At 47.2% G+C, this 25,405-nt stretch overlaps 1 protein-coding gene across 1 annotated transcript in view; it reads right to left on the reverse strand.

Moving 5' to 3' along the window:
• The window catches only part of Fam20a (FAM20A golgi associated secretory pathway pseudokinase), a 55,479-nt gene extending 30,488 nt beyond the window's left edge, over positions 1-24,991 (reverse strand). The window contains exon 1 of the mRNA XM_051158960.1: positions 23,974-24,991. Coding sequence (XP_051014917.1) covers positions 23,974-24,371 — 398 coding nt within the window. The 5' untranslated portion in view covers positions 24,372-24,991. The remainder of the gene's footprint in view (positions 1-23,973) is intronic.
• Between the last annotated feature and the right edge of the window lie 414 nt (positions 24,992-25,405).

Consider the following 25,405-nt stretch of genomic DNA (forward strand, 5'->3'; position numbering starts at 1 on the left):
ACCTTCCTCCACAGGCTTGGGTGGGGTTTCTGTCCGCTGCCCTTTGAAAGACTCAGATCCTTCCTGATATGTCACACAACAGAATCAGAGACAATGTCAGCTCCTGTCAATGCAGGACAGCGCCAGCCGTGTTCTCCGCCTTACAATGTCCAAGCATAGGTCTGAAACTCATTTGCTGTGCCCACAATTATTAAGGACCCCCTCCCCCCATTTATTTCCTCTTTTGTTTTTTGTCAAGGCAGGGTCTTGCCACATAACCCAGTCTGGCCTCAAAGTTCTGATTCTTTTGCTGAGTCCTGGGATCACCGGTGTGAGCCATGATGCCCGGCTTTGGCTTTTTTTCCTTAAGCAAAACCACTTCCTCAGTTCTTCTCTTGTGTGGGAGTGAATGTGGGTGGTGCCGTTCTCATCCGTCTCAGCAACACCGGTGCATAGTTAATCCTTGGTTTCATCTCTAGACTAAATTACAGTCATTGCTGTTTTTCTCCCTGACAGTCCTTCCCCCGGGAAGGATCTAAGACGCCAGTCTATCTTAATATTACTCTTTAACCCGCTATCTCCTTTCAGGACCATTTCGAACACCCACATCTCCATCATCAGCCTATCTTTGTCACTCTGCATAAAGAATAAATAGCACAAAGCAAAACCACAAGATCTGGCTTTTGTTGTTGTTGTTTTGTTTTGTTTTTTGAGACAGAGTTTCTCTGTGCAGCCTTGGCTGTCCTGGACTCACTTTGTAGATCAGGCTGGCCTCAAACTCACAGCGATCCGCCTGCCTCTGCCTCCCGAGTGCTGGGATTAAAGGCGTACGCCACCACCGCCCGGCTACAAGATCTGTTTTTATCATCAAGGATGCCAATGACAAGTTTGGAGTCCTGCTGGAGTGGAGAGAGTATGGTGCTGAACATACACAGTGAGGTGCTGAAGAACTGAACAGTCAGGACGGCTATCACAGAAAGGGACACGAGCCTGTGTCCAAAAACAAACAAACAAACAAACAAACAAACAAACAAGCAAACAAGCAAGCAAACAACCCGCTGACTCTGGGGCCTGGGGAGATGGCACAGCGGGCGAAAGTGCTTATTACGTAAGCTGGAGAACCTTTACAAATCCCTGGCGCCGATGTAAGAAGCTGGGTCTGGCTGTATCCACGTCTGTTACCCCAGCATTGTAAACCTCAGTCTCGAGACAGAGATAGGAGGATTGCTGAGATTTTCAGGCGGCTGGCCTAGTACCAGTTTAGTGAGAGACTGTGCCTCAAGGGAGTAAGGTAGAGACTGAGTAAAACAATCCTAAGTACTCTTTCAGCCTCCACGCGTGCTCATGCACAAGCGCATGCGTATACGCCCTTCTCGCCCCATGACCTGCTCCTTGAGGGTGGAGCTAATTTTGTTGCTGTACAGCAACATCTCTCAGACGATCCTCTGACCCCTGGACAAGATACACATTCTCACTCACATTTTGCAGATTAAATGGCCGAGAAGAAGACACAATCTTAGGAACGGTTTACCGTCCCAGAGCTTCAATTTACCTGCTGTGGAAAATGGAGGTCCCGGTTGCTACTTCCTTGTAGTCCGCAAGAGTTAAAATCTAACCAAAAGGCAAGTGCTCGGCACAGACATTTTTTGTTTTGTTTGAGATGGAGTTTTGTGTAGCCCAGGCTGGCCTTGAACTCATTTGTACTCGAGAATGACCATACACCCGCCCCCTTCTATTTTCCCAGTTCTGGATTTGTAGGCATGCAACACTATGCCTGGTTTCTGTGGTGCTGAGCGTACAACCCTAGCTTTGTCCATGCTAGGCAAGCCGGCTACCATCTGAACTACATCCCTAACCTTTGGCTGCTATATATATGTGTGTATGTGTGTGTGTGTGTGTGTGTGTGTGTGTGTATTTTATATATATATATATATTATATATATATATATATATATATATATATATATATATATATATTCCCCCCCCCCCCCGAGACAGGGTTTCTTTATGTAGCCTTGGCTGTCCTGGACTTGCTTTGTAGACCAGGCTAGCCTCAAACTCACAGTGATCCACGTGCCTTTGCCTCCCGAGTCCTGGGATTAAAGGCGTGCACCATCACTGCTCAGCTTGGTTGCTATTTTTGATTATTATTTTTACTAGCTATAAAGACTAGAAACCGGGAGGAGGATTCTAAGAACCACAATTCTACTTGGGTAACTAGAAACATCCTGCTTTGTCAGCCAGAGCGAAATCCCTGGAACACCCCACAAGCAAGGGGCAGCATTTACACCATAGTGTTTCCCCTCATCATTGCACGCCTTGGCATGTCCTCAAGGTTGAAGACTAACGAGCTGACCTCAGAGTCTCGCTGTAGCTTGTCCATGGTGTCTCAGCGTGCAGGGTAAGTTTTAGTCAAGCCAGCGACAAGGGAACCCAGGCAGGTCTGCGCTCAGGACACAGGTGGGGTTATCTGTTTGTGTGAGACACACAGGTGGGCAGCCTCAAGGTGAAATGCAGGTGGCTTACACAGGACCTCGATTTTCATCAGCTTCATGAGATTCAAGAAGCTGAGGGGAACCAACTTGCATTCTTGTTTCCTTCCAGAATCTGGAGGGCAGAGTCACTGGGTGTGGTGCTAACTAGGCAAGTGCTGTGAGACTCTGAGGGAAGACAGCTGTGACTCAGAGGGTTCTAGGAGGACCTAGAAGGTTCCCACAGGCTAGGGCAGGCTCCTCTCATACCTACCCACGGGCTACATAGCTTCCATTCTAGAAGCATCTCCCGGTGCTTGCATTTCTTGGTCCTGAGGAAACAGAAAGGCTGAGACTGACACTCCCAATCCACGTTTCATTTTAGGGCACACGCGTTGCTTTTATTTTATGCACACTTCCCCTAATGTGTTGGGATCAGGAGCTTTTGGAATCATTTTGGCACCAGACCAGAGAGAGATCAACACAAAAGTATTTTCTGATGGCTGCTACAGAAGAGATATGGGGACAGAACTGGAGGGGAAAGTAGAGAACCGTGTGAGTGTGCGAGTGCGTGCGTGCGTGCGTGCCATTGTGTGCCTGTGTGAGTGTATGTGTGTGTGCGCGTGTGTGTGCATGTGCGCATGTGTGCGTGTCATTGTGTGCGTGTGTGTGTGTCCCGACCTGTCTGCACAACACAGGTATCTTTGACCCCCCTTCCCTTCCACAGACTCTACTTCTGCATCCACGACCCCTTGGCTTTGCACGTCTTTCTGTAGCCTGTGTTGTAACTCACTTCTCTTTCGTGGATAACGGGATAGCCCTGTGCCTAGCCTGGCAGACATGACTCTAAAAGTCTCTCAACCCGATCACCAGACTTCTGAAACAATACACCCCAAAGAAATGAGAATTTCACGCAGGAATCTCATCCTGGGAGAAGAAAAAGACATCAGGTGGAGGGGGAACTTTTTTCCCCCCTAAGAGAGATTTCAAACAATTCTAAGGACTTGTCAGACCACCTTACAGGATGAGACTGAAGCCCAGATAGTGGTGGGCCAGTGGGCGGGACCACACTTTAACCAGGACTGCTTAGATGTGCATAGCCTCAGCCTTCTATTTAAATTTCATCCTGGGGCTGGAGAAGTTAAGGGCACTGATTACTCATCCTAAGCACCTGGGTTTGATTCTCAGCATCCACCTGGCTGTTTCCTACCATCTCTAACTCTAGTTCCAGGACATCTGACACCCTATTCTGTCCCCCATGGGCACTGCATCCACATGGTGTATAGACATACATGCAGGCAAAACACCCATACATATAACATAAAAAATAAATAAATCTAAAAAAATTTAAGCTTTAATCCCATTTCGGAACATTGAAGATGGACACAAGGGACTCCCTGGCTTTCTTTGTCCTTCCAAATGTGGCCACAGTGAGCACATGTTTATTTTCTGCTTTTCATTTTTACTCTGGCTCTTTCAACCTGCTTATTGAGGATGGGTGCCTCAACCTGACTTGGGGTAACAGATTGCAACACGCAAGTTCGGTAACAGCCTCTTTGCTTGCTTGAGACAGAGTCAGATGTATCTGACGCTGGCTTCAGGCTTGCCATGGAGCCAAAGGTACGCACCACTATGTCCAGATTTACGTGGTGCAGGGCATTGAGCTCAGGGTCTCGTGCATTCCTGGCAAGCGCTGTGCCAACTGAGCTGAACCCCTCCCCAGCATCCAGAATAGCCTCTTAACTGATTTTTATGATGTCTCCACTCTGGGTCCCACTCACTGCCAAATCAACTATGTGAAATGTGCCTTCAAGCACTTGTCCCTTACAGAATCCTTCCATGCTTTCTCTGACCTAAAACCTTTTACTCTACTGTATCCCAAGTAGACTCCTATAATGTATGTATGTATGTATGTATGTGTGTGTGTGTATGTATGTATGTATGTATGTATGTATGTATGTATGTATGTATATGTTACTTTTTCATCTCTTACCTAAGTTCTGTGTTTAAAATGTCCAGAAGTCTCCCTCTCCATCCATCCTTCTTTGCATAGTGCTGTCTCCTAAACTTGCAATTCCTCCTGAGTCAGAAAGAACTAAGCTGATCACGGAAAGGTCCCCTGTCATTTCTGCTGAGATCTCCTGCTGGCCACAGCCTCACTTCCAGGAGCACTGATGGCAAAATCTGCCCAAAGCACAACTCTTCAAATCGCATTCCGGGGAAGCAATGTTTTGCTAAAAAAAAAATCATTGGTTACCAAACTGCAAGCAGAGAAGACACTTACCCTGAGGTTCCCTGGGGTAGGAGAAATTGGATGAAAAGACCTCAACTATTTTCTAACTACTTGGACCACAGCTCATTTCATAAAGCCATGCATGCGTCCTTGAACAGTTCCCAGAGGGGCCACTGGCTGGCGGGAGGGCTAAGATGGCTATCCCCTCCCCCTCCTGGGGGCTAGGATTTGTGGAGTCCTGGGATCCCAAACCGGAAGGAGGAGGCAGGGAGCCACCCAGGAAACATTCTTTTTGTTCTGAACACAGCATTATCAGTGCCAAGGCTATAGTATGAGAAGAACAAACAGAACCCGAGTGAAAGGTTTGGGCTGTGTGTCACCTTTTCAACTAAGTTCTAAAGTTCTTGAGAACATGACTGTGCCCTGGGTCCCATTCAGTACCCGGTAAAATGCTATCCACATAGTAAGTTGCCCTGTAAGTTACCAGTCATTGGCTGTGTAGACAACTTTCTTGATGAATACACGCTATCCAGTCCCAGACCTTGGGGGAAAAGAATCTCTTGAGGGATAGAGCGCCCCTCTCTGTTAGAATAGAGTTCTCAAGGTGTCTCTTGCTCCTTTGTTGAATTTCCAAATGCTCTAAGTACTCGGTGTTCAGTTAAATCTTGCATCTGTTTGAGTGTACCATAGAAAACTCTAGTTAGGAACCAAGAGCCGTGTGACTATTTTAACTGATACAGAAATCCCAGATAAAAGCAGGAAATCTAGCTCCGAGGCGACTTCTTTTCTTTATGGTTTATCAATGTGGTCTGACTTGATCGATAATTTTGCCCAGACACTGCTGCTTTTGGATGGCGTCCCAAGATTTGTGTCTAGGTGGCTCCTAGATTTGGAAGGTGGTGACTATGGAAAGCTAGAAGGAACATTCCAGGAGCTGGTGTTAAGATTTCCCTCTGCTGCAGCATTTGGAGTGATCACTGGAGATGTGGGCATCCGTACACCCCGGAGGAAAACAGAAAAAGTTACAACAGGGGACTGCAAATCCCTCTAGCCAGGCAGGTCTCCTGGATTCTAGTCCTGGGCATGGAACTAAGAACCAAAGTGGTTTATAAACATCACTGGTCACAGGCGAACGATTATGCAAAGAGAAGCTGTGTGACCTTGCGGGTGAGAGGTAGCACGCAGAAGACAAGTCAAGGTTCCCTTAAAGTCCCGACACGAAGCCTCCTGCCTAAAGCGTGCTTCCTTCCGGAGCCCCGGGACCCTTGTGTGCTATGTAGTGACTCAGAAATGTTAACTGTGAACGCCGGTCCAGCGAGCTCCTCACTGCGATGCCGTGTTTCGTGGGGCAGGGACTGCATAACCACAGACTGCTGCTTTTCATATGACTGTTGCTTCCTCTGCATAGGCCTTTGGCTCTCAGCAAGGAGTCATTCCGCCCCTCAAGGAACAGTTGGCAATGTCTGGAGACTCCAGTGGTGGCCATAACCGGTGGGCAGCGTGCTGAGCGACAGCGGGAACGTTCTATGACGCAATTAACAAAGTCCTATCCACAGGAGATTATCTGGCCCCAGAGGTCAGTAATACCAGGGTTTGAAACCCTGGACTAGAGCCGCGGAATCTTGAGGAAATAAAGCATTTAATCCTCTGATGACAGCCTGAAAGCTGCTATGATGGATTTTTAGGCTCTGAGCAATTTAATATTTTCCATAGACAGCATAAAAGCCTTCCTCAGGGCCCTATACACTGTATATCTTCTGTAGAGCAAAAATTAAAAATGTTGCTTAATTGTTTTATTTTAGGTGTAAACTGTACCAGCGAACATTTAGTTGTCAGACTCATCTTAGCCTAACTGGCCTATTGACAAGACACTGAAATGCACTAGTTCCAAAAGATGCAGTGCTGATGTCCTTAAACGCCAAACTGTATTTCATTCTTTAATTGTGCAATCCAAGAATAAATAATTACCATATTTTCTGGCATATAAGATGACTGGGCCTATAAGACGACCCCAACTTTTCCAGTTAAAATATAGTTTGGAATATACTTTCTGTATAAGACTACCCCTCTTCCAGTGCACATGCTGTGCAGCAGACTCATACCCACCATCAATGTTATTTTCTAAAAATGGAGTGTGTGTGCGTTTATATGTCGTATATATATATATATATGTTTTATGTATGTGTATACATGTATACATATGTATATATGTTTACACAGCATGTGTATATGTGTATATGCATATTTATATGTGAATGTTCATATATGTATGCATATGTGTATATGTTTACATGCATAGATATGTATGTGTTTACATGTTATGTATATATGTGTATATGTGTATCTGAATATACTTCTCTTTCCATTGTCATTTTTCTGAGCACAGAGAGCACAAACTTGGTTTAAAGAAAATACTTTGAACAGACCAAGAAAGCTCAGGCGGTTTAAAATTACACACCTGGAACCCCCAGCAATCAAGAGTTTACTATATATTTGTTTTTCAATGGAAGGTTGAACTGTGCCTCATTCCTATTTCACATGTGTGAGCATTGGAAGAGGGTGGCGTGTGGAGGGGTAGCCACAGGCAGGCATATGGGGCTTTCTGTTTTGTTTTGTTTTTATTTTGGTTTGTAGGCAAATTTCCTTGTGATCCACCCAGATTAAATTTTTTTCCAGTCATTGGCCTATGAACCAGTGCTAATTTGCCTGGTATTATTTTCCTTTTGAGTTACAAATGGATAGCAATTGTGGATTTGGCTTCTTTCCCTTCTCAACATAAGCGGTCAACCATGTGGTTGGAAAATTTATTGAGAAATTAATGCTTTTTTTTTTTTTTTTTTTTTTGTCTTCTGGAATTTTTCTACACCTCTGTTACGAGAAAGTAACCAGACCTTCATGCTTCCTTGTCTAAAAGGGCAGTTATGATCAGGAACCGACTGAAAGTTGGAACAGTAGGCTGAGTTTCTTCACTCTTTCATTTTATTTTATTATTATTTTTTTTAAAAGTCTAGATCTGAAAAGGAATGTGGTGTCCATATTGACAGTGAGTAGGAAGTGGATAAAAGTTGAGAGAAGCATGAAGCTTCGCTCATGTAAGGAGAAGGAAGCTGGCTGTGGTCTGCTGACGCATGCCTGGCTGGTACCGAAGAAGACTCAGTTTAGGCCCCAGGAACCAGCCTCAGCCAGTATTCTGGAGCTGGAACTCCATGAAGAGGCAACCGTCCTGCCCACATGCATGGGGTGCTGGAGCAGGGATGCACCCTTGCCAGAGGTCACAGTGCCTGGACCTCCAAGGACATGACATAAGGGGGTTTGCTCGAAGGAGCTCTGTGGTGACAGAGATGCCGTTCCCAGCCATCTTAATAGAGAGGGGGCTTAGATTCCCATTTGATTTCTGAAAAATAACTCAGTGTTTCATTTCTCTCATGATTGAGTTGGAGCACGATCCATGTACTCATGTACCTTCTGGGCTAGTCAGACTCGGTTTGGCTCTGATAGGGTAACATTTTAGTCTCCAAACTTCAGTGACTTACCAGAACCAAGACCAATTTCTCGGTTATGCTGAGGGACTAACCAAAGTTGCTGGGGGTTCTGCTCCATAGAGTCGCAGTTTGGTGGACATTACGTTTCCTAATAGCAGGGACCTTAGGGTCCTCGAGGCAAGGAGAGGGACCATGGGGTTCAGCACTGGCTACCCAGTACTTTGTCATGTGATGATGGCAACTGCAACTGACATCCCATTAGCTAGAGCACAGGATCTAGCACACACAAGACAACATGCTCTGCATAGTAACGCTTCTGCTGTGTGATTTCTTTTAATGTGACACTATTTATTAATGCACTCATTTGTGTAGCACTCACTGAAGGCAGAATTTGGGGTCCTTTGGACATATTATCTTATGTCCTGAAAGTTAAGAGAATTAAGGTCCACAAGTGGAAGTAATAGGAGTTAAGTAGAAACGGATTTGCAGCTGGGTTTTGACCAGAGCCTTTCTTGTTCCTTCCCCAGGAGCTTGACAGGAACTGATGCCTTGTCAAGAATTTAATTTGATGGGCATGCAAATTAGCACATCCACTATGGCAATCAGTATGGCGGCTCCCCAGAAAACTAAAAATAGATTTACCACATTACCCAGCTATACCACTGGGATATATTATCCAAGAACACACAGAGACACTTGCACATCAGTGTTTGTTGCTCCGTTAGTTACATGATATGAAGCTGGCCCGGATGCTCATTAACGGATGGATGGGTAGAGAAAATGGGGTGCACATACACATGCACATACAGCAAATAACTTATATCATTTGCAAGAAAATTGATTGGAAATGGACAGCATCATGTCAAGATAAATAAACCAGATTAGAAAGACGAATGCCACATGTTTTCTTCATATGTAGAATCTAGACTTAGAAAGTGACATAGAAGGAGATGAGGGACTATTCGGGGGGAGTGCAGGCAGGAGGAAATAAGAAAGGATGACAGGGGGAAAACAGGACCAATTGTATGCTTTCTCTTATATGTGGAATTAAGGCTTATTTATTATATATGGAGGGGACGAAAAAAGTTAATGAGTGACTATGAACAGTGTGCACTGATACACACATATGAAAGGAGTGTAATGGAACCCATTATTTTTGTACACAAAAATTAATAAGGAAACCAATTTGGCTTTTTGATGTCACTTTCTTGAAAACTATGATTGTGGTGTTGGGACACACAGGCATTTGTCATCTGTTTGCTGTTAGGAAAGCGATGACTGGACTGACATTTTAGTGAGGTTTTTACCCAAACTCCCTGTTTCCTGACACATACTCCTCCCTCGGTGATAAGGACACGTTACTTCTTTGTCCTAGAGCTGTGTGCTGGCTGTGTTGCAATGGGCCTCTGCACTGCCCAGTGCTGACCTTGTCCCGACCCTGTATGTCCACAGCCCTGGCTCAGCTATTGTGTGGTACGGATCCAGGGGGTGGTGTGGCTGCTGGAGAGGGGCCGGAATGAGAATGCACATATCATCGACTGTCCCTGGGCTGGACACCACAGGGACTTCTGTCCCAGTGAGGAAAATAAACAAATCAGATTTCAGAGCAACCAGCTCTGGGTCTGAGTAACCCCATGGGTCTGAATACGGGCAGTAAGTAAACTAGACACAGCACTGATCTCGTTCCTCACACTGTTTCGATAGATCACTTTGCAACTTTAACTCCTTCCGTCTCCACTGAAGCTCCTTATGGTACCAGCATGGTTATTTATCTCCTTATTTTAAGGACTTGGGAGGTAGGAATTAGTGCTAAGGGCTGTGTGGCATGGCACTGCCACCAACTGGCCTTATGACAAAACCCAAGAATGATACCAGAATTTGATCCAGAGATCCTACCAGTAACGACCCAGTATCCATCATAGGAAACTTGATGCAGGCTTCCACGCTTTCCATGGAAGCAACTCCGCCTCCCTAATGTCTGAGCTTCAAGGAGAAGAGCTGACGCCCTGAGACCACTGGGCAGTGCGTCAGCCTCCTGGGCTGCGTTCCTCTTACCTTTGTGCTTAGGACCTGGATGAATGCATGAGATGAAGTTAAATCCAGTGTGAAATTTCAGTTTTAGAGTTGAAAAGACTTCATCTGAAGTCCAGTTTCTCTTTCCGTCTGTCTGTCTGTCTATCTGTCCGTCTCTGTCTCTCTCTCTCTGTCTCTCTCTCTCTGTGTATGTTCAGGAGCATGTGTGTACCCATAAACATGTGCATATACGTTTGTGGAAGCCAGAAGAAAACCTATGGTTTCTCGGCATTGTTTGTTTTTAACCTGAGGCCCTGTTCTGCAGACCCAGGAATCTGTCTGTTTCTTCCTCCCCAGTGCTGACGTAAGCACATTCCACCCAGCCCCTCCTTTTCTTTTCTGTGGATTCTAGGGTTGGACACAGGTTCTTGCGACCTGAGTGCCTTGTGTCTGAATCATCTCCTGAACTCAGCAGCCCGGTTCTTTTGTAACCCCGCCTGAGTGAGCCTTCCTTGAGTCTGAACAGCAGTACACAGAATCTTGAGGGCTAAATGATACAATATTTTATCACTGTCTTGGGCAAAAAGTGCTGGCATGTGTTAGCTGCCTCTGTGTGGTAAGGCCCTTAGAGGTACGGCTTGAGGGGAAAGGTCTCCTGTAAGCAGAGATCAGCTTGTTTAATGCAAGCTTTGTTAGAGGCAAAGAAAAGGAGATTCCTAAAATCTGCAGAGAGGGAGAAGGACGGGGGGGGGGGGCGGGGGCGGGGAGAAGAAAGGAGGAAAGAGGGAGAGAGAGAGAGAAAGAGGGAGAGGAAGAGGGAGAAACAGAGACACAGTGAGACAGCAAGACAGAGAGACAGACACAGAGATGGAGACAGACACAGACACAGACACACACACAGAGAGACAGAGAGAGAGACAGAGAGAGAGAGAGAGAGAGAGAGAGAGAGAGAGAGAGAGAGAGAGAGAGAGAGAGAGAGAGAGAGAGAGGAGTGTCTCTGACACAGGTGAGTGCATTGTAGATGGCGACCACTCTTTTTTTCTCTCCATCTCCAAGCTCTAGCTATTTAACATCTCAGTGCTGGGGGAGAGAGCCCTTCACAGGATCTTAGCTCTGGCTAAGTCAAACAAGGGCAATCACCCTCCTGCCAGTGTGGATGCTCTTTTCCTGGCATGGGAGACCACAAACATTGTTTCCTCATCATCAGCCCAGCCACCAAACACAAATGGAGAGGGCCGGATATTGGTGGGAACCAAGTATCTCACAGGGAACATTGTCGGAAAACCAACTAGTGGTCTTTCACTACTGGTGAGTCACTGTTGAAGGAACCAGGCACCCGTCAGTTATGTAGCTCAGACCAGGAAACTCAGGCTCCAGGAAATAAGCCTCAGGTTCCCCAGCACAAATGAGGCAGCCGTGATGGAACTCAGAGTTTCCTACTGATCTCATTCACTCACTCACTCACTCACTCACTCACTCACTCACTCACTCACATGATATTTTATGAGCACCTATGCTGTACAAGTGGTATTCTAGGGATGGAAACAAACATGCCTTCATCCTTCTATGCATGTCCTCTGCCTGGCACATCTAGTAATCACAAATTTGGTGGCTTAAAATCACATGGTCCCTCACAGTGTGACTCTAAGAGGCTAAAAGGCAGGCGGTCGGTAGGGATAGATGCCTTTTGGGGCTCAGGGTGAGGGTCCATTCTTTCTTATCCTGGATATCTCATTCCGGTCTGCCTGCTCCAGCACTTCATCTATCTGCATCTAATCTTCCACTTGGGCCTGGATTTGGGGGACTATCTTGGTAATTAACAATGAGTTTTCACTTCAACTTAACTAAATCAATCAAAAATTATTCTTGACTAATTACTTAAACGATCCCCACTGCCAGAGGAAGACATTACTTCCAGGACCTGGGCAGTTAAAATGTGGATCCCTTATTCAACCCAAGCAACTCTTAACGAGCTTAGGATCCAGTGAGGTTACTATTAACGAATCAAGAAGCAAGGGCGTATTAAGTTGTGTTAGGAAGTAAAACTGGGGCTGGCGAAAAGAAGCACCTGGGATCTCCTTTGGCTGGCAGGGCGGAACATTTTTCTTCTGCAGGCATGACCTGGAGAATAGGAAGAGCCAGCTGGCTGTCTCCAGCCAGAGCCCAGCTCTTCTGGTGGACCTGCTCATTAAATTAGGCTTTTTGCCAGTCGATGACACTTCCAACAAGAGGGGCACAGCACCCCTTACCATGAGATCAGGGAAGACATACTTTTCATGTACGTATGAAGTTGCTTTCCTATCACTAAGTAAAAGTCGTTTTGATAGACCATAAGACTCCATGGCTGCTAAAGAAAGGGCTTATGGCTCATAGAGATATAATAATACAAAAATGTGTAAATCTCAGCTTGTAGTTTTTGCCTGGCTTATCTTTCTTTTAATGGGCCTATAGCTAGTAACAGAACAGAATGTTGCCCACTGCAGGTAACTGGGTGTTGGCTTTGTAATGAGTTTAACTTCTAGAAGCCACTAACACATTAGGCTTTATTGATTCCTGTATTGATGGCTTTCATTTGATTACAATCGATTTAATTTTTTTTCCAGCCCCTAAATTTGCAGCCACATCCATGGCATATTGATTGATTAATTACCCCATTGGCTCATCTCAGTAGACCTGGAAGTACAGTCTGAGGAGACTCTTGCTGGCCTGGGGACCTTTGGTTTCCCTTTGGACAAAGGTCAGTGGCTTCAAGCCCACTTATCTAGCCTGTTTAACTTTATCTGCAGCCCACACAAAGAACCTTTTGTTCCTACTTCCAAATCCAGCTGATTACCAATCCTGTGTCTCTGCACTGAATGACAACCTTGAAAAGCTTCAGTCCAGGGGCTGCTGGAGTTTTATCTTAATGCAGCTGTCACTCAAGTGTTGAACAGAAGCTCTGTGGAAAAGCTCACAGAGGATGCTCCAAAGGATGTCTGATGCCTACTGCTCTGGAGCCTCAAGACTTTACCTTCTTTGCATCGGTGAGACAGGCTTGAGTACCAGCACCCAGTTGGGAGTCTGGGTGAACATAATACCACGAGGCTTATGTTGAGGGCCATCTTGGGGGGAGGTTCCCCTAGGATGTGGAGGGGGATGCCAGCTCTTATGCTACACTATGTGGGGGCGGCAGTGACGGGACTGTGTGGGTGGATGGGTAAGACAGGAGAACCTTAGGGGTGACATTCCTTTGCTGAGTCACCTCCAGGAATCACTGCGCTTTTCTGGGCCTCTGTCTTATAGACATGGCTGGTGGCTTTTAAGCAGGGCTCACTCTGGTAGGTTTTCTCGGCAATGGCTGTAAGAAACTTCTTACACCCAGACCCACTGATCTTGAATTTCATTTCCTCTTTGACCTAATTTTTCAACTATCTTTTATTTTATATTGCAACATATCATGATTATTTTATGGTATATCTGAAAGCTCAGCTAATGGATAATCTTTGATTCTCTTTTATGTCAATGGTTTTAAAAAAAAAAACATTTAAAAAAGTAACTACATAGAGTTTGCGTTTGTTGTGAAACATAGCTGTCCTGGGCTGAGTGGTGGTTTCTCTAAAGATACAATCCTGCCCTGCTCCCCTGAGCTTATAAACAGGTCTTCACTTGGAAAAAGATTTTTTGTGGATGCGACTAAGTTAAGGTTCTTGAGATTGTCTTGGATTATGTAGATAGGCCATGAATTAAAGATAGACAGGAGAAGAGAAAGGTTTATATAGAGGCAGAGGAGACATGTCCACATATACAGAAGAGGAGACAGGTGCACATTGGGACAGAAGAAGCAGAGATGTGGCCATGAGGCCCATTATAGGATGGTGGCCAAAGAACATGGGATACCTTTAGCCCCTATAATTTGGAAAAGGCAGGACTAAAGTCTCCTGGAAGGCACTGGAGAGGGGCATCTGGCTAGCATGCAGGCAGCATCACCCCAGAGCTGCAGGGTAGCAAAGTGCTGCTGTTTTGAAGGCCCCACCGATAACACAGACAATGCAGCATGCCATGGCAGCCTCCATATCAAATACAATGCCCCATTTCCCTTTGTTTGGGAATTGCAGGGTGACCCCATGGCTTCTAACTGGCTAGAAGTGTGACATCTCAGGCACCCAGCTAAGACTGGGTGGATCATGAAAAGTTCTCTGTAGAGGGCTGGAGGCTAGGGAGGCAGAAACATTTGTAGTAGGAAATCAATCCACCTCAGGTATTTTTGTCTTCTGATAGTAAGTTGCATCAGGAGATATGCTAAATATTATTGCACATTAAAGTTAACACTGTGGTTATAACTGTAAACATAGAATATGCGTTTCCTCCATATTGCTTTGGTGCCGTGGAGTTGCACTGAGGTTGGTTAGTTACTTATTTAATTGTCTTAATGGTCTGACGGTTAGTAGTGATAGACTCACCTAAGAAACAACCTCTGGAGAGGTCAGTGATGTAATTTTTTAGTTTTGCTTCATTGAGGTGGGAAGACCCAACTTAATGTGGGTGACAGCATTTCACGGGCTCCATCTGAACAAGATGGGAGCTGAGCACAAGCACCCATTTCTCTCTGCCTCCAGGCTGCACATGCCATGTGACCAGTGGCTTCAGGCTCCAGTGTGACCAGTGGCTTCAGGCTCCAGTGTGACCAGTGGCTTCAGGTTCCTGCTGCCACCACTCCCTTCACATAATGGACAGGACCCTCAAACTGTGAGCCAAAGGGACCCTTCCTTAACGGGCCATGCTCTCAGCAGCAACCTTTAAAGCATGCCACGAAGACCAGGGTTCTAGCATAAGGTCAGCACCTCTGATTTGTGCTGGATGTTTTCACCCAGGCCCAAGATGAAGTTCCCTCCTACCTGTCCCATTATATGAATATAAAAATTCCCCACTCCAAAATGTCAGAAACCAAAAATGTTTTCTTCGACCTCGAGCATTTTGAGTTCAGTGTTCTCAGCCCAAATCACTGATGTCCAATGGAGGAAGGGGCAGACAGTAGTGGACTTTGAGAATTCTGTTATAAAATGCAAGCTTTTAATATATGCCCCACGAGGAGAAACAAATCTTTGTCATTGTTTCTAGATATTACATTTGTCATTATGCGAGGAAGTGGCATGGTATATGTAACCCATTGAACCAAAGTGTCTGTTATTATTTAAATTTTTATTTCTTAGTGTTTCTATGTGTACGAATGTTTGCCTGTATGTATTTATGTGCACCAGGTGAGTGTCTGGTGCCTTGAAGAATTTCCGGGAACTGGAGTTACAGATGTTTGTAAGCCACCATGGTGGTGCTGGGAATTGAACCCTGATCCTTTGGGAAAGCGGCCAGTTTTTTTCTTTCTCCTTCTTTTTGTTTTTTTCAAGACAGGGGTTCTCTATGTAACCTTGGCTGTCCTGAACTCACTTTGTAGACAAGACTGGTCTCAAACTCACAGAGATCCACCTGCCTCTGCCTCCCAAGTGCTGGGATCAAAGGCGTGCACCACTGCCCGGCTGCAGCCAGTGTTCTTAAGTACTGAGCTGCTGCTCCGGCTCTGGGGATTAGGGTTATAACAAGAGAAATGCAAAGAGCCAGTTTTCAGCTTCTGACCTCAAAGGAGGGGAGTCAAGAAGAACAAGAGTGTCAGTCTATACACAGAAACAAATAGTTTAAAAAAGGAGTTAGTGGAGAGGGGCTATTTTTCCCCATGAAAGAGATTGAGGCTGGATTGGATTGTGAGCCTCAGTAAAGGGTGAGTACAGGTAAGCTTCAGAGCACACGATCAGGGTCAGGAAGGGCTGAGACAGGCAGGGGTGGGGGGGGGGTGGGGGTGTGGTGAGCAAGAACAGAGACAGGTCAAAGGTTGCTTCTGCTGTGTGTTGCTAGCCCTCTCCTCCGAGGTTTGGCTTCTTGAGCCTCTGCTTTTGTTTCCTAGCCCCGCTCGAGCTACCTTGAGTTGGATTTCTGACTCATGCAACGAATGTATCCTGGTTAAGGCAGGGAGTGCTTTGCAAGTATAATGAACTATTTCCTAGGAGGGGGAACATATGCTCAGAATCCAAATTTGCATAATTTAAGGGAAATGTGGATCCTACCTGAACTCAGTGGGATACAGTGACCCCAGTTAAAAATCCCCTGCAATGAAACTTTGGTTAATATAGGAGGCTGGATTTGATTACAGAATTGGGGTCACTCAGTCTGACTCTTTCTCTTCTGAGCATCTCAGGGGAACATGGGATGTAGCAATAAGCATCTCTGGTGATGCATAACTCTTACCGGGTAATAGAGTGCATGAGCTGAGCTGTGAGAACAGACATGCACTTTCCCTATGGGATCTGTGATTTTTCTGCTGTCCAAGAAAAAAAAAATGGAACAGAAATATACACATACCTAGCTCAACTGCTGAAACTGAGACCCTCTGGGACATGTGACTAGGCCAGGAGAGATGATCTGTCCCTTTCTGTAGGTTTTTATCTTGGTTAGCATCATCAAAGATGTTTACCAAAGACCCAAAATGCTGGCGATTGAAGCAGGTTTGTTGTCTGAGTGCTGTGCTCCCGACTATAGCAGATGAACAGCTCTGCTTTTCCTTGCTGTCCATCGTGGGCTCAGTGGTGGAGTGTGTGCTAGGCAAGGGGGATCTAGTTTGGGTTTGACCTCCAGTACGGTAAAATACATCCAGGCCACCATGATTTTTATGATTCAGTCTCTCAGTCACATGCTTGTATGCCATCATGTGTGTGTATGAGAGAGAGACACACATAGAGAGAGATAGAGACAGAGAAACAATAGACAGAAAGACAGAGAAACAGAGACAGACAGACAGACAGACAGACAGACAGACACACACACACAGAATGTCCAATGCCCACATGAGTGCAGAGGCCAGGAGTTGACATCAGGTGACTTCCTCAATTGCTTTCCATATTATTATTATTATTATCATTATTATTATTATTATTATTATTATTATTATTATTATTATTACTATTATCATCATCATCATCATCATCATCATCATCATCATCATCATCATCGCCAGGGTCTCTGACTGAACCTGGAACTCACCCATTTGTCCAGACTGACTGGCCAGCAGGCCCCAGGGATCCCCCTGCCTCTGCCTCCCCAGTGTTAAAATTATAGCTGTGCACCATTGAGCTTGACCGTTTCCTGCTTGCACGATATCAGCAGGCACTTTATCCACCTAGCCGTCTCCCCAGCCCCTTTGGCAGCCATTCTGTATTTTGCTGAGTTTACTACAGGCACCGGGCTTCTTGGGAACCACAGGCCCTCACTGTGCTCTGTTTCCTGAGGCTCCATGAATTTATTATCAGGCTTATTACTAGTGACTCCAATAAAACAGGCTCTTTCTGGGACTTCACTTGCTTCTTGATGCTCTAGCCAAATTCTCCTGGCTGCCCCCAGGGCTTGGCCCCTAAAGCCAGGCTCCATGAGTGGAAAGTCTTGAGCACTGGCCTCTCCCCGAAGCCCTCAAAGTTAGTTCTTCCCTGATTCCCCACTCCTGCCATAGAACGTTGTGCCAAGCAACAGGGCGCAAAGAGGCCTAAGCGGGCTTTTTTTTTTTTTTTTTTTTTTCCATACTGTGGTTTTCATTAGGCACATAACGTGAGTGCCAGCCTATAATAACAGGTAGTAATTTGTGCCCAGCAACTTCTGCTCCACTAAAGCCACAGCTGTTCACAATGATGTCCCCACCGGGCTTTAAGCCATACACAGGCATACCAACACTATCCGCAGCCTCTCATCGGCCTCCAGCTTAATGAATAATCAAGAGAAAAGCATAGGTGGGCACCTGCCAAGGGGCAGAGCAGGGCCAGGCAGGGACTGCTTTTGGCAAAGGAAAAGCTCCTGGGTTTCCCATTTTTTATTTCATGCAAGGCGTCTTGGCTGCTCTTCCTAAGAAAGCATAAGATGCTAAAGGAATCCCTTCATCTTAGCAAATGACACCTTCTCAACTTTCCTTCTTGCCTCCCTCTCAGGTCTGAACTTGATTTCCTTTGGGCTCCTGACTATAGGAAGTCAACCCAGCTCCAAACCTCACGCTGGCTCATCAGGGTGGTTTTGCTGTGGACTTTTATAGGAGCGGAGTCAGCGAGTCAGGGGTGGGGAGACCTCACAGCTGGGATCTATTCTATTCAAGGCCTTTTCTATAGGAAGATGATCAGCTACGGATGGCCCCCAGTTCTGGTGTCATCTGTTCACAGTTATGCAGTCCACAGATCTTTACTCGGGATCCACCCTGTGGCAAAGCTTGAAACAGATGTATGGGGGTGTGTGTGACTGTGCGTAACCTGGGGCTTTCAATGCCAAGAGCAAGTGGCCAAGCATCTTCACACCTCGCTCCAAGCTCCGGGACGTGGTAGTCAGACACAGCAGATGATCAGGCGGAACCTTGGGGCACATGTGGAGAATGTATACAGCCGTAGAGGAACTGGTGTGGGATGCGGTTGGAGAAGACAGTCCTGAAAAGTCCAGGTGATGGATGGCCTCTGGAGATCAAAGGATACTGGGCCAGGCTGGGGATGGGAGCTGGTAGTTACAGACATGATTCTGGAGCCACTTCCGTCTGAGTACAAAGCCTGGTGCGGTCAGCTATCTGCCTGACTCTGGCAGCTTTGTATAATGGCATCATCCTGTTTCTGCCACACGGGAGACTAAGTAGTGGCACTGTCTTCACTTCTAACTGCTGTGCTAGCAATCATCACAGACCCAATAGCTTAAACACCTATGCTGTCTCCCAGGTCTGGTGCTCACAGACCCAGATCTCAGTGAATATATCACACAGGGCCGACTTTAAGGTCTTGACTGATTTGGCTTTTTGTTTAGAGGCTCTGAGGAGTGTGGAGCCGGGTAGGGGTACAACCTCTGTTTCTAGGCTTCGGGTTCCTATTGACAGCAGAGCTCATTTCCTGGTGGCACAGGACCTAAGTCTCTTTATTTTTTCGTTATCTATCTGCAGGTGCCAACCTGGACCTTAAACGTCATTTGTATCCCCTGCCAAGTGGTCCCCTTGCTCTCCAAGTCAGTAGCAGCAGGCAAACTCTGTTTTTTTCCCTCCTTGTCCATAAACTCAAGGGATCTTGATTTAGAGATATATGTGTCTAGGTCAGCCCCACCAGATAGATGTCCCTGGTGTGGGACATCTGCAAAATATATTTACAGCAGACGACACAATGCCTGAGTTACTAGAATAGGCGTGCGTGCATGTACCAGGGCTGGGAATCTTGGGAGGCCATCTTGGAATTCTACTGCCCACATGAACCTCCCACTACAGACCCTGTGAGCCCAAGTGAATGTATGTGAAGTACCTGGCATACAGCAAGCATGCTTCAGGTAGGGGCATTTACACATGAAATGTTCCAGGATTGATGAGAAAATGGTTCGAGGTGAAAGAAAGTGGCTAGGGGCTGGAGGCAATGGCATGGCTTCTTGCTCTTGACCGAGGGTCTTCATTTTGATCTGTTTGGAAACAGGATGTGCCACCTTCCTTGGATGACCATCACTGGCACGGCTCCTGATGTAGCTCTTTGTTGAGCTGAAGACAGTGAGAGCCAGTGTGCAACAAGAGAGCAGCCTGAACTGGCCTTCTGGACTAACTCACTCAGAAACCATCTGCCTGTGGCTTCTGATTCTGAGTGGAGTGGAGCAGCCTGAGGTCGCAGAACCCACCAAGATAATAGCTTTTCCCAAACCACCCCTGCTAGGCTCTAATTAAGACGGATGGGGATGAATCACCACTCCAGTTGCTCACCACACACAGGCCGTGGCTGGGGAGCATCCCCAAATCCCAGGAGGCCATTTCTTTCTTAGCCTAGCATTGCTGGGAGAATCCTCAAACAAAAGCTAAAGTCCTCCTGACTCTGGGAGGAAGGCAAAATGACCACTGTCTGTGACCGTACGCCTGGACTCCTGTCCACTCTAAAGGCTGAACTGCTCATGAGAAGTGCATAAGGCCTGAAGTAGTTACGAGGTAAGCCAGAGAGACCTACAAAGGTGCTGAGGTGGTTAGGAGGAGGAAATGTGCTGCTGTTCATCACACAGTGCCATGGGAGAAAGAAGCTAATATTTTAGAATCCTAGGCTAGACATTCCTTATATCCGGTGGTATTCTATTTCTCCTCTCCTGGCCTTTTCTCTCTACTTTCCTCTGTCTGCCTTGTTTCTGGATCTTCTCAGAGCTCCCCACAGGGGGAAAAAAAACTTTTAGCCAACTTACTTCTCTTGAACAACTGTCATTTTTGAAAAGCTGCCCAGTCTCTCTTCTGTGACTTCTAAAGAGAGACTTGGGGCCAGGGTTCCTTTTCTGTGACGACAAAGAGGTAGGAGAGGGAATGGCAGACACTTGAGATGGAGAGATGACACACACACATCCACACACACATTTCTGAGAGATGATGAATCTGTGATGCTGGCCAGGGTCACCTTCCTGACATTGGAGGAAGGCACTTAGGAAGAAAAGCAGAGGGGCAGGAAACTCATACATACATTATAGCCGCTGGAGTTCCTGCGTGACCTTGACCCCCAAGACCAGAGGATTATAGAAGAGCCGACCAAAGATACGTGGGCAAAAGGCCAGGATAAGCTTTCCAGTTTTGACATGTGCATCCAAGAACAGATGTTGTCTCGCTGGGGGCAGCTGTGGACCATAGAAGAAACTCCAAGATCAGCCACTAACTAAGAATGCCAGGATAGCCACAAGTATGAACCGTCACCTGGGATCCAGGTAAACCTCGCTACCACCATTGTTATTTAAAGACTAACAATGGAAGCTGCACAGTTCTGCTTTGTTAGTTTATGGCCCAAAATAGTGATGCTGACACCTCCCCGCTCCCTGTCCCCCACCCCCCACCCCCGCCACCCTTTTGATATTCCAGACAGGTGCCAGAGATGTCATCAAGGCTGACGGAGCCTGGCATTGGCTTGCTCGCTGTGATCAGTAACTGACAACCTGACAGGAACACTTTCCCTGATTACATTTTAAACTTGGACTGTACCACACTCTTGCATTTCAAATGAGAGACACGCAGGCAGCAAGGCAAGAAAGGGCGGGTCGTATAAGGAGGTTTGCCCAGTCTTCAGGATCAGATCGGGCCACCTGACACACAGCGTCGCTTCTGCATTTCAACCTAACTAAAATGCTGACAGCCAATAGATTGACATCGGATGAGAATCGAAACATTCGAGACAGCGCACAAACTCCATCTGGTACTGTGTGAAACCCCAAAGGAGTGTTCAGGGGTGGGGAGTAGAAGGAGCTATTACGTACCCCCTATTGGAAACTAGCCCCAGGTGTCAAAAGGCATTTTTCTGACCGAATACCATCGTTTCTTGGTATGGTAGGACTAAAATAAAAATCACCCAGACCAATAATGTTGTCTTCCAGGCAAGCGATGAAGAGTGCTGATCTGGCTATGTTATTATCTCCACTTCTCCTAATGTGGTAGACAGTTTGCTGATAGGTTTGTTTTTAGATAGCAATTAATGTTAGGTAATTATTGGCAGGGAAGCACCGCTTATATATATATCACTAGCTTTTAAATGCTAGCAGGGTCATGGCTACAAACAAGGACTTGTCTGTGCAAGACACAAACAATTGGCTAGGTCATTCATTTCTCCCTTTGCTGCCCATTCTAAATATCTGCATCTGCGGGTGGTGGGGGTGGTGGGGTGGGGTGGGGTGGTGGGGGTGGATCTGGATGCTTCGTTGCTCCTGTACCAAGGCTCTCAGGGTCCATTAACACATCCATAGTCATCAAGATACATACTTCGGTAAGGGATGGTGTGATTGCAGTAGATCTTTTGATAGGATTCAAATCCATGCAGGCCAATGAGCCTTTTGGGCGCCGTATATTCCGAGACAGGGTCTCCCGAGGCCTAGGCTGGTCTCAAACTCAACAAGTAGAGAGGATGAGCTCAGTTTTCTGCTCCTCCTCCTGCTGCTGTTTCCTGAGGGTAGGATTACGGATGTGCCCCAGTGCACCTGGTTTAGGGGAGTCCGAGAACCGAACCCGGGGCTTCATGAACGCTAAGCAGGCACTCGACCAACTGAGCCATACCCGCAGTGGGTTGCATTTTTTAAGCACTGGCGTAACTCTAACCCATTTTCATCTTGATATCATCCTATTGATGTTTGCAGGACTCTCCAGGTGGAGGGAATGTGTTTTCTGCCTCAAAGGTCAGGGTTCAACACTATTAAGTACAGCTGTCATGTCTCCCACAACCTGGCCTGGGAATCTGCTACTTTTAGTGATCTTGCAAAGGCAAGTACCAAGGTCCCCACTCCCTGCTGATCCCCTGCTAAATGACCAACATTTCTGGGCAATAAATTTTGTGTGTGTGTGTGTGTGTGTGTGTGTGTGTGCTGCTAAAAGCAAGCAGCTTAAAATCTATTACTCAGAAAGAATTTTGCTTTTCTTCCCCAAATATTTCCATGCAATTTCCTCCAGGACCCAAGTAACACAGGGACATTTAAGGCAACAGAAACAGAGACTAGGCAAACATGCATCTACATTTACAATAGCAAGCAACGTTGCCCATAGCCTGCAATTCTTAAATCTTCACTTGATGTGTGGGTAATTTTTCTAAGGGCAAATTTCCTGGTTCACTGATCCATAATGCTCCCACATTATTGATGAAATTAAGGTAATATCAAAAGTGACAGCACTTGAGGAGCAATCTTAAACTGCCTTTTTATTGCGTGCAATTAGCAATAGAATCGAGAACCACTTTCTAATATAAAATCATCAGCCACAGAGGTCACAAATGAAGTTCGCTGTAGTGATCTCAGCCAATAAGGTTTCAACTTCGTTCTGTTCATTTGCCCAGATCCACCCCTCCCCTCACCCCCCCCCAACCGCTCAAGGTTTAGTCCCACAGAATCATGGGAAAACAGTTAAATTGGGCTAGCAGTGAGTTTCAGCTGAGATTCATGAGCTTCTCACCCAGCCGGAGGGGCTATAAAACCCAACATCTCATCCTGAAATCTCTTGTATTAACAGATGGGCGTGGCATGAAGAGAGAACTCTGGGTTCAAGTGACAGACAAGCTCTGCACTTTGAAAGGGTCCTGAGCTCAGATGAAGGCTTTCTGCCATCAGCTGGGGACCTCCCTGGCCATCACTATCTTGCCATCTCCAACACGCTCCTGTAAAGTCACTCTTAGCCTCATCCTAAATATTTTAATATTTAGCTCTAAATTTTACTTTCAGCTTACAAAATTGCTAGTGCCTACACACCCCCCCCCCAGAAGCCTCAGCCCAAATCATCACAATAATAAAAAGATAATAAACTGCCTTCAATTCGGAACATGGGGGGGGGCGGGGAAAGACAAGCCACATTTAATGAGCAACAGGGACTGGCCATGTCAGAGAGCCGAGAGAACGCCTGCTCTAGTTGACCTCTTTGGTCTCCAACCCTGGGAAGAGGGAGAGGGACAGGGATAAAAACTAAGTCTTTGTGGATATGACACGGTTTGTGCAGAGCAGCGCTCAGGTCTGACCAAAGAGCAGAGGTGAGGGCTGAATTCCAGCCAGCTCTGCCCTCTGTTTAGAAAGCGCACTCTGGAAAGCAAAAGCCCAACAGCAGCTGTCCACATCAGGACAAAGAGAAAGGGGTTTGAGAAACCAGTGGGGCAAGGAGAGTGAGTGGACAGAGAACCCGGGGACTCAGAGGACACCAGGCTGTGAGGGCAGGTTGAACCCTCCACAGCCCAGAGTGTCAGTGGGTGTGGGTAGCCAGAGCCTGAAAGGCTAGGCTAGGGAGCCCGGGCTGGGTCCTCACCTGTTCCAGCGGGCCACTTTCCTCCGGTAATAGCGCAGCGCCTCCTGGCTGGCTAGGAGCCAGTCTTCGGGTCCTAGGAGAGGCGGATCCTCCAGGACTTGGTAGAGCGAGTGGGCGAAGAGGGCCTGCAGCTTGGAGCGAGGGTGGCCGCGGCTGGGATGCTCAGCTCCGGTCTGGGATCTGGAAAAGTTGTGAGCGGCGGTGCGAGGATCCTGTGAGGCTGCGGCCGACAGCAGGGGCGCAGAGGGGGCGCGGCCAGAGCACGGGCAGCCCGCTGGGCGATCGCGCGGCCCTAGCTGGCGCTGCACTTGAGGCCAGAGGTGGAAGTAGAGGTCAGCGGAGAAGAGCGCGCCCAGGAGCAGCAGGGCCAGCAGGCGGTCCCTGCGCAGCCCGGGCATGGCCCAAGCGGGGACCCGGGAAACACTTAGGGTGCAGACGGAAGAAGCTCCTAGAGTCCAGATGGATCTGGAATGCTCACTGGGGCATTAGTTCCTCCTGGAAGGATGTCACCCCTGAACTTGGGGACCGCATGCAGGAAGCTCACGGTGTTGACAGCGTTGTTTTTTTCTAGCCCAGCAAAGACTCTGGGTTGGGGTTCCCTGTATACTCGCTTCTTGAGCCTCTTTGCCTTGTGATTCTCCCACCCGGGGTTCGCGCAGGTAGGAGGTCCCCGAGGCGCGAGTGCTGGCTCTCTGGTGGCCGATGGCCAAGTAGGGGCGATCAGTCCAAGGAGCCCTCTCGCCCCAGGGAGGAGGCTGGAGACTACGTAGCTCTGGGCGCCTCACCCAAGGATGCTGTCGCTCCGCAGCGGCTGAGACAGCTTCAGCGGCTCCTCCTGCAGGCGACAGGGACTCCCGTGCCCCGAGCTGACAGGAGAGGGGGGAATGGAGAGTTGACGAAGCAGGGGCGCCACGGGGCGAGCTAGTCTCTGCGCCTGGACTCCTAGAGGCAGAGGTAGTGCCGAGCCTCCCCCCTGCCTGGCTTGGCCTGGCGCCGGCACCTCCGCCCACTCTTAGCTGGCACCTGCCTCTGGCGCAGCTTGCCAGCCAAACTCCCAATCCCTCTGCCGCCGGCTCTGCCCTTCCACCTTGTCATCAATCCTTTCTCCTCCCCGTCCCCTCCTCTTTGCCCCAGGCCTCCTACTTTCTCTGCTCAGGGCTCTTCATACATATGCTGGTGAGCCCAAGCGAGGTGGACTGGAGACTTTTATTTCCATTTTTTGTTTTTAGGAAAAAATAGACAATTCAAACTCTCAAAAGCCTTTCTCCTGTAAGCTCTGCCAGATGTGTGTGTGTGTGTGTGTGTGTGTGTGTGTGTGTGTGTGTGTGTGTGTGTTTGAATGTCATCTTTCTGCATGCTCCCTGCAGGGCTTAAACTGGATTCATAACAACTACTGTGTGCCAGCACATAGTAGGCACTTGTTCTGAAGACA

This window comes from Acomys russatus, chromosome 16 (genome assembly GCF_903995435.1).
Source record: "Acomys russatus chromosome 16, mAcoRus1.1, whole genome shotgun sequence".
NCBI classification, from domain to species: domain Eukaryota; kingdom Metazoa; phylum Chordata; class Mammalia; order Rodentia; family Muridae; genus Acomys; species Acomys russatus.